An 8,787-nucleotide genomic window follows, 5' to 3' on the forward strand; every position below is an offset into this window, starting at 1 on the left:
AGTTCTTAAGTCTGCTCTTAATAATCTGAACATCATGTTAAAACACATAGGCCAGATACAGTAATTTTACATATTTTTCATCCAAGCTGTTGATGCTTTACAGCAGTGACCTTTAAAGGTATTAAAAAAACCAAACAAAACCCAAAAATCTACTTCAAAGTACATCTGAGAACCTAAAACTTTTTATCATGACCATATAATTGTTGATACTTGGCCCTTTGTGTGCTCACCTGGCTTTTTTTTTTGGTACTTTTGTCTGTAATGTGTAGTATCTCCTTATGTTTTCTATATTCAGTCAGGATCATATTCTAGGAAGGTAAATATTTTTTTAAAGAAGCTTATGAATGGAAATCTGACCAGAAAGTTAGTTGATGTGTTCCTTTGCAAAGCTAAGAAAACTGGATATCCTTGGGAATAGTTATCCAAAAGCCTTATCTTTACTCTGGTCAGGTTGCCTTAAACAGTTCCTTAGCTTAAACTTATTTTTTTTTTCCCCCTCTTACTTTTATTTTTGTAGAATATGTTGCCAGAGCTTTAGACCTTGCCCACACCTAACCTTCATTGATTTGCTTTTGAGGTTGCACCTAAAGCAAGACTGATATGGAGGAGAAAAGTCACATCCTACTTGGTAGGCCAGGTGAAGGGGTTGAGACACTTCCTTGTCCCTAGAAATGCCCAGTTCCTGCAATGAAAGGCATGCCTGGAGCAGTTCAGCACTTCTGTTGTGGTTCCTGAAGGAGAGGAGAGACTCTTTAACTCCTAAAAAGCAGTTTTATTTTCCTGCAATCTAGGTGTGTCACAGATTGTTTGGGTTTTACTCAACTGTTTGGGTTTTACTCAACTTTGACAGTAGTGTTGAGTCATAAATGAGTGTTCAACCTTATTTGGTCAATCCAGATAAGTATTGACTAGAAAACAATATATTGTGTATATATAGTGGTTACTTAGAATTCAAATAATGTTTTTTTTTTAAAATGGGCTTTAATGTACTTGAAATCTTCTTTTGTCTTCTCTGACTTCTCATGTTTTGCAATCAAGAGACACAGTTTGGCTTAAGTCCAACGTGAGGCTAGGCTCCTTGAGGGCACCAAGCACCTGCATGCCATTTCTGTTGGGAGATGTAGGGTCTGCATACTCTGGAGGTAGCTAGCAAGCTGTAGTACACTTCCTACAAGGCCTCTTGTCCTTCTGCAGGCCAGGAGTGGGTGTGGACACTAAATATTCATGGAGCAGTTTGATCTCTGTGCAAATCGCAGCTTTTCTGTGGCTTTAGCGAGTCACCACTGAAATAAAACTCTTTCTGGGTCATTTTCTTTCTCCCTTCCCCTCGTAGGAGACTCTCCTACATTGTAAATGTCAAAATGGGTTGTTTTTAATGTTAGATTGTGCCTGTGATGAGAAAAGGGAACTGTATTTTGTGTAAACTGAGGAGTTTTTCTACTTTGGAACTCGGAGGCATGGTCTAATAGCAATAATGGAATATGCATCTTGCTGGTTCATCTGTTCAGACTTTCCTGGGTCAGGTATTTTTGTTGATGGTGATGCAGTTTTTATCTCAATAGGACTCATTTCAAAGAACTAGACTTTTTGGGTGTCACGAGGTGGCATATTTATTGTGATGTACTGTAAATGTTCATTTACAGAACTTGCACTTTTATATTTCTGTGTCAAATTCAACGAAACGTGGACATGAGTTTTGTTCCCTTGCTCCTCAAATTTCAATTGGTGGCCTCCTGCACAAGAGGATAATTAAGTATTGGGAAAACTTCTGGGATGTCAAGTGACTCTGTAACAGTTTTCTAGTCAGCAATTACCTCAGCCTCTGTTCTTCCAGTGTAATTACAGTCTCCTGGTTTAGAAAGTGAGTTACATGTGTCATGTTGAGATCAACCACGGAGTGAACAAGGTATAAGATGTATTTTTAAGACATCAGATTTACTTGTTCTTCATTAAAGAAAAAGAACCACACACACAATTGTATTTGTTGTATTCCTACACCTTTGAAAAATGTTTCTAGTTTACTTTAAAGCAAGCACTTTAATTTCTCCTCTCTCTGACTTCAACTGCTCGTTTCATACTCTAGTTATGCTTTATTCTTAAATAAAACTGCCCAAATGTTGTATGGAATTGCTCTTCAATTTACAGCTGTCTCATTCTTGCCAGGGATTGTACTCGTGTTTAAAAACTGCCCTGTTAGAAGTCAGAACAGGAGCAAACATCAGGTTGGAGCCCAAACCAACTATTTTGTCTTTTTGGTAGGCAAAGCAAGGAGATTTTCCCTGAGATTTTTGTGTATCTTGGAATTCTGCTGAAGTCTGTGGCAGGTAGGACAAAAAAAAGATGGTGCTTGCAGAGAGTTCAACTGGTCTTCTGTCCATTTGTGGTTTGAATGTGTTTGCAAGTCAAAACCAACCAAACCCTGAGTGCACCCCGTTCATTAACCCCCTTTATTAACCTGTTGTGACTTAGCTAATGAAGAGTTAATGAATTACCTGATTTTTTTTTTTTTTTTTTCTTTTGGCAGAAAAATAAGACTTATCTGGGACCTTGATTTGATGAACTTCTGCCCCATCTCTTATCTCCTAGGACTTTAACATTGTCTGGAAGCTGTTAACTCCTGCAGGTGGGACAAGGTAACTACCTTCAGTTGGGCAAACTGCCTGACAGGCTCTTTAGTTTGGGGCTGAAGGGCAACTTGTTTGAGCACAGTGGCTAGTACAGCTCCTCTGGATGGCTCCCAAAACCAGCACTCAGCTTCCAGCACAGTGAATTAATTTCCAGATGTATTTTTTTCCTGTAGCTCTTAAGTTTCAGACAAACACACTTCTATTTTAGGGGCTGAAGGCTTTTTAAATATTTAAGGAGGTTTATGCTGCTTTTACCTCTGAGAATGTTTTCCTGTGGTTTATGACATCTGTCCTCAAACATTTTGAGGCTTTTGCTGTGCTTTGCAGACTAGAGGATGGTCTCAGAGTGGAGCCAGGACTGCCTTTGCACCCAGGTAGGTGTGAAGTATGTGTAAAGTCCTCTTGCTTCTGTGTAGAAATCTAGATTTCAGATCACTGTACCAACTCCAGAAATTCTACAGTTTCCAGGCCTCAAATACTCTTGAAGTGTTTCTTACTCTTCCTGTAGGAAAGCTGTTCTTAATTTTGTAAGTTACAGCATATCCATGTTGAACTTTTTTTAATGTTATGGTCTGTGTTGTCACTCTCCAGGACTGATGAGCTGTTGTGAGAAGTTTTCTTAATGAGAAACTACTTCCTAAGGGTTCTTTTATGTAAGAATCCTTTTTGTGCTGAGTTTACCATTAACATACTTCCCAGTGAACTAACTTGAGAGTGTCTTAAATCTTCAGTGCTGCTGGAACCCCTTGGGTTTTGGTAGGCATGCAGACCTCCAGGAATGCAAGAGCAGGTAGGCAGGTGATGCTTTTCCAGCTTCCATGAAGACTGAGCTGTAGCATTGTTGGTGGAGAGAAGGTTTTTTATCCCACAGCAGACTCCTGGTCATGGCTTGCCCTGGGATCTTTCTGTCTTCATGACCCTCAGAAACACAGTTGTGGGAACCTTGAGAATTGGGCACTGTACAGCCACCTTTTTTGGGCTTGTTTTTGGAGCAGGGAATGATCTTGTGTGCATCCACTGAAATCTTTTACTGGGAAGCAAGTGGCATCCCTGGGGTTTGTTTGGAGTCGTGGTATGAACAGAGCTGTGCTGAGGGATGACCCCTGTGCTGGAGGTGCAGGCACTGAGCCACCACTTGGATGACACAGGGGCACTGTGATGTCACACCCTCCTGGCTGGGGCAGCTCCAGGAGGCCAGGAACAAGAGAGGGGTGAGGAAGAAATGTCCTGTGGACTCTACTTGAACACAGATGGCTTTTGTGGCTCATGGGGGGGTGCTTGGGTGGGGTTTGTCTGTACAAAAACAGGCATTCAGGTGATGGGTTTGAACTCCCACTGTGGTTCCCTAGGTGGGTGGCTCTGACTGTGCCTTCTGCTGCCTGGAGGTGTGGAGGGGAGTGAAGGGTTTGGCCACTGCAGATGGTAAATACACCCTTGAAGCTAAAGGAGCTTTTGGGGAGAGGTGGAGGAGCCTCGTGTGAGGCCTGGCAAGGGATGAGCAGCTGTGGTTGTGATGTTGGTGTTGGGACACTTCCCACTGGGGTGAAGTAGACAGTCACCTGAGGTCTTTTTTTGTACAGATGGGAAACTTGTAAGCCAGCTTCAGTGGGCAAAGAAAAGATGCAGTCTTCCAAGATGAAGCTGGTGGTTCCATATGGCCTCAGGATCCTGCTGGAGGGGGTGAGCCAGGCTGTCGTCGAGAGCAACCCCAAGGACATCACTCAGTTCTTTGCTCTCTATTTCCAAGAGCTTGTCACCTTCCAGAAAGGTTGGTTCTGCCAGTGGTTCCTCTGAGGAGCTGAGCTGCTGGAGGGCACTGCCCTGCTCCAGCTTCACTCCTGCTTCTGTTCCCAGGGCACCCACATCTGGATCTGACACAACTGGTTGCAAACTTCAACTTCGTTAGTGGTAAGATGGTTCCTGTTTGTTCTTTTAAGGTCTTTGGTGACAGTGTTCTAACCTGAATGGATGCAAATAGCTTTCACTTATTATGGGATGCATCCCTTCCATATCTAATCCAGGAGAGCCTGGCTGCCTTTGGTCATTTGAAGGTGCTGTGGGGTGGTTGGTCACCCCCTAAGCAGATGGATCTTTATGCTTACCCATTCTGGGCCAATAGATATTGTATATGTTTCTAGAGATGATTTTGTTCTGCTGCTGAGTCCTTTGGGGAGTGCTGGGTGTTCTCAGCTGCTCCCTGGGTCTGACTGTGAGGGTTGGAATAACTGGGTTCCAAGTAACCCAAGCACTTGAGACAACCTTGGTCTATAGGTGGAGACTCAGAGTGAGGTAGTTACAGCAATGAGGAGAAGACACAGCTATGAACAGAAAGTGCTACTGTCTTATTCCTATCTTAAGATCTGGAGAGCTTGAAGCAGTTTTCTTCTTGTACAAATGACTGGTGGATGTTGCAGTGTGACTTTATCACCAAAGGCTGAATTTTGGTCCATTTTCAAATGTTAATTAATGATATCATGCAGCAGTTTTTGCATAATCATGAATCATAGAATGGTTTGGGTTGGAAGGGACCTTAAAGATCATCCAGTTCCAACTTTTCCTCCCCTCCCATCCCTCTAGATCCCTTATCCATCCAGTTCTGAGGTGTTGCACAGAGGAGCCCTGGTCTTCTGGCTGCCTTATCTGATGAGCTTGGTGTGAAAGGTTTAATCTTTTAACCCCTCTGTGCAGCAGTGTTTCTAGGCAGCAGGAAAGAGAGTGGGCATCACAACAGGAACTGGGGTACAGTTAAGGCTTCCAAGCTTCTGAAGTGGTACCACTGCTCTCTGAATTTTCTTCCCCTTATTGATAGGCAAGGAGGAAACCTCCTCAGATGATTCCATCCCCACAACCTGGGGAGCCTCATAAATATCCTCTAGAGCATCTAACTGACTTGGTGCTGAAATTATTCATTTGATTTAAATGGAGCTAGTTGCTCACGTGTTGCCATCATCTGCTTTTGCCTTGCAGGGAGTGGGAATCACAGCCTGGAGAAGACAGCATCAGAGTTCACAGACACTCCCTCTTCTGGGGAGCCCGAGCAACAGGACAAGTCTACTGACACAGAGGAAGACCACATCCTTGAGGAACCTGATATTCAGCATAGCTCCAAAGCAACTCAGCAGCCCTCGACCACCAGTTGCATTGCAGAGAGCAGATGCCCCCCCGGGTCTGGTGGAGCTTTGTCCCCTGAGGAACCCCAGCTGGCCTACGTCCCTGCCCAGCCTGCCCAGCTGGCTGCCCACCTCCTAGGTAACACTCCTCCCCATTACTCTGTCAGGGATGTGGCCACCAGCGTGCAGACCCTGCCTGAAGACTCTCAGGCCTCAGAGGATGAATTGACACCCATAGACAGTGCTGCTGAGGATGCTGCTGCTGGCCCGGGAGCTGCTGGGTCACCACCAGCAGAGCAGAGTCAGTCCCCTGCAGCTGGAGAGCCAGGGCCCTCGGGCAGCCAGCTTGAGGTGTTGACAAACGATGTCAGTGAAGCTTCCCGGGTCCCCTCGTGGGAAGAACAACCCCCCTCCCCTCCTTCAGCCCCACTGCAGGCTGTGCCTCCCTGCCACAGAGCTGAGGGGACCTCCCCCACCGACGCCGTGCCACGGGGCTGCCGGGATGAGCCGCTGCTGGAGGAGGCAGAGGCCCCACCCTACGTAGAGCAGTTCCCACAGAAAATAGTCATTCCCTTTGCACACCAAACCACTTACCTGTTAAAGACTGAGCAGCCAGGGGGGGCAGGGCAGGGCTTGAGCACGACAGCCTCAGGTGGAGCTGCTGCTGGTGTAGTGGAGTCATCCTGAGCGAGCGGAACCTGCGGCACGAGGGGGATCAGCAGAGCAAGTGTGTGTCCTGCCAGGTAAGAAAGCTCGAGGGGTTTGTGTCACCTGCCAGTGGCAGCTTCCAGCTCTCCAGCTTCCTCAGCAGGGATTCGATGGAAAAGCACCTAGGTCAGTGTGGTGCAGGGTGGAGAGGGCTCCTGAGAAACTGCTGTTACCAGCACGGGCTGCTTGGCCCCAGCACGTGTGTTCCATCTGCTCCAGGAGCTGGGGCTGGCTCTGGGCAGGACTCCTGTGCCCCTGTGGACAAACAGGCAGGGAAGAGCCATGGGAAGGTGCCCATTGTCACCCAGTGGGCTTGCCCAAAACAAGCCATGCTTTTTGAAGCAGGTGTTGGAGACCTGAGATGCAACACACGTGCCCTGGGGCTGGAGAGCCCTGGTTTTGATTCTGCTCCCCTGAAGGATCTTGTATTCCAGCACTGACCTAGGAGTTTTTTCATTTAGAAAGAACGTGGTGGTGGTTGCCTCTGCTTCCTGGAGCTTGGCAGGTCCTGCAGCTGGGCTGAGTGGGCTCAGCACTGGTCACCAGTACCACACAGGGGAGCTGCTGCTCATCCTTCATTTGAGGCTCTCACCAGCATCTCGTTCCTGTGGTGACCTGTGCCCAGCTCCTCCCTTGCCCAGCTGGAGAAGCCCCCCCAGGGGGTGGAGCTCCCTTGCTCGAGTCTCCCTAGTCCTGCAGCAGCTCTCCAGGCCCTGCCCCAGGCCCCAGCAGCAGCATAGCTGTGAGCTCTCAGCAAAGCATGTTGTAGAGGGGAGCTGAGCTTCACCAGATTTTTAAATTGGCTGTTTTTGGGGAGGAAAAAAACCCCAACCAAACCAAACCCTCCAAACTTTTGGAGGAATTTAACAAATTTCAGTTTCAGAAATAACAGATAATACCCAGAAGAGCCTCTGGTCTGACCACAAAGTTGCTTTTTGCAGGCTGTGGGTGTTGCTCAGCCACATGGGTCAGCTCCCCCAGCTCCCTGCTGCAGCATGCTTGTTTTTTGCCAGGCTTAGGGTTAGACAAGGGCTCTGACAGTGACTGGCATTCCCTGCTCCTCACACCAGCACTCTCCTTTTGTCTTTGTAGCCATGGCATCAGGAGAAGCAGGACAGCCACCCCCACCTTCTAACCTCTGGACCCTCTATTGCCTAACTGACTTGAGACAAGGTCACAGCTCCCCACCACCTGCTGCTAGAGCTGGGGGTCCCTCCCCTCAGGCACCCCTCGCTCACCCCGGGGAGGAAGAGGAGCAGAGCCTGCAGCTGTCACAAGCATCAGCTCCCATTTATGTGATGCAAGACAAAAGCAGGAGGGGAAAGGCTCCACCCTTGATCTTGGTGGGCTCCAGGGTGCGCACCCCTCGCTCACCCCGGGGAGGAAGAGGAGCAGAGCCTGCAGCTGTCACAAGCATCAGCTCCCATTTATGTGATGCAAGACAAAAGCAGGAGGGGAAAGGCTCCACCCTTGATCTTGGTGGGCTCCAGTGTGCAGCCCCCCCAGGGCTGGGAGCCCCTCCCTGGCCACGCTGTCTTTGCAGGGCAGGGGGCAGGGGCTAGGAGGAGGTTCATGACCCTCCCAGTGCCCGTGGCCAGGCCAGCTGCTGAGGAGACAGAGGAAGGAGGAGCTCAGCCAAGCCCACCCCCTGTGCTCTCCGTTGCCATCCCTCTGGATGATGTTGGTGTCTGCCAGGAGAGGTTCAGCAGCACACACAGGTAGAACTGCTCGTGCAGAAGGTTCTGGCACTGGGGGTGGCTGTCACAGCACAAGGCTGAAGGAGTCATGCAGAGGGAAGTGCTAGTGGTTTGGATTTTACTGCTGAAAGCTTAATTTAACCTCTTTCAAAATAAGATTTAAGACCAGTAGTTAAACTGCTTGTCATACATGAGACCTTGATGCCTTCCTCTGCTTGTTACACTTTAATTAACACTACCAGATTCAAATCAAGTTCAAATCAACTCAAATCCCAGATTTGAAGCTGTTGTACACATCTTCATGCCTGCAGCTTGAACGTTCAGCACGTGTGTAACACTCAGATGTGGATTTAAGTGGGCAATCAGAGCAATTTTGGTGCACACCTCCTGAGCTGCTGCTGTTTCTTCACACAGGTTGAGAAGCCAGGCCCTGTGGAATCCAGGAGGAATGTCATCAGCCCAATAAAGTAATAACCACTGCTCCAGCAACTGGCACTGTCTTCCCCTGGTCTTTGTACTTTGCTAGCACAGCACAACATCTGGAATGGTAACTTTGGGTGAGTAAGGAGCCCTGAGACACCTCTGCAGCTGTTTCTTCACTGTGCTCACAGGGTGAATAAGCCCCAGGGATGCTGACAGATGACA

At 47.8% G+C, this 8,787-nt stretch overlaps 1 protein-coding gene across 1 annotated transcript; it reads left to right on the forward strand.

The window, feature by feature from the left end:
* Positions 1 to 4,247: 4,247 nt before the first annotated feature.
* CABYR (calcium binding tyrosine-(Y)-phosphorylation regulated) lies at positions 4,248 to 8,167 on the forward strand. Its single transcript, XM_008944582.1, has 4 exons — positions 4,248 to 4,395; positions 5,595 to 5,876; positions 7,538 to 7,654; positions 7,800 to 8,167. The coding sequence occupies exons 1-4, from the start codon at positions 4,248 to 4,250 to the stop codon at positions 8,165 to 8,167; spliced, it is 915 nt and encodes a 304-aa protein (XP_008942830.1).
* Positions 8,168 to 8,787: the final 620 nt, after the last annotated feature.

The sequence above is a fragment of the Merops nubicus genome, unplaced genomic scaffold (assembly GCF_000691845.1).
Source record: "Merops nubicus isolate BGI_N331 unplaced genomic scaffold, ASM69184v1 scaffold1390, whole genome shotgun sequence".
NCBI lineage: Eukaryota > Metazoa > Chordata > Aves > Coraciiformes > Meropidae > Merops > Merops nubicus.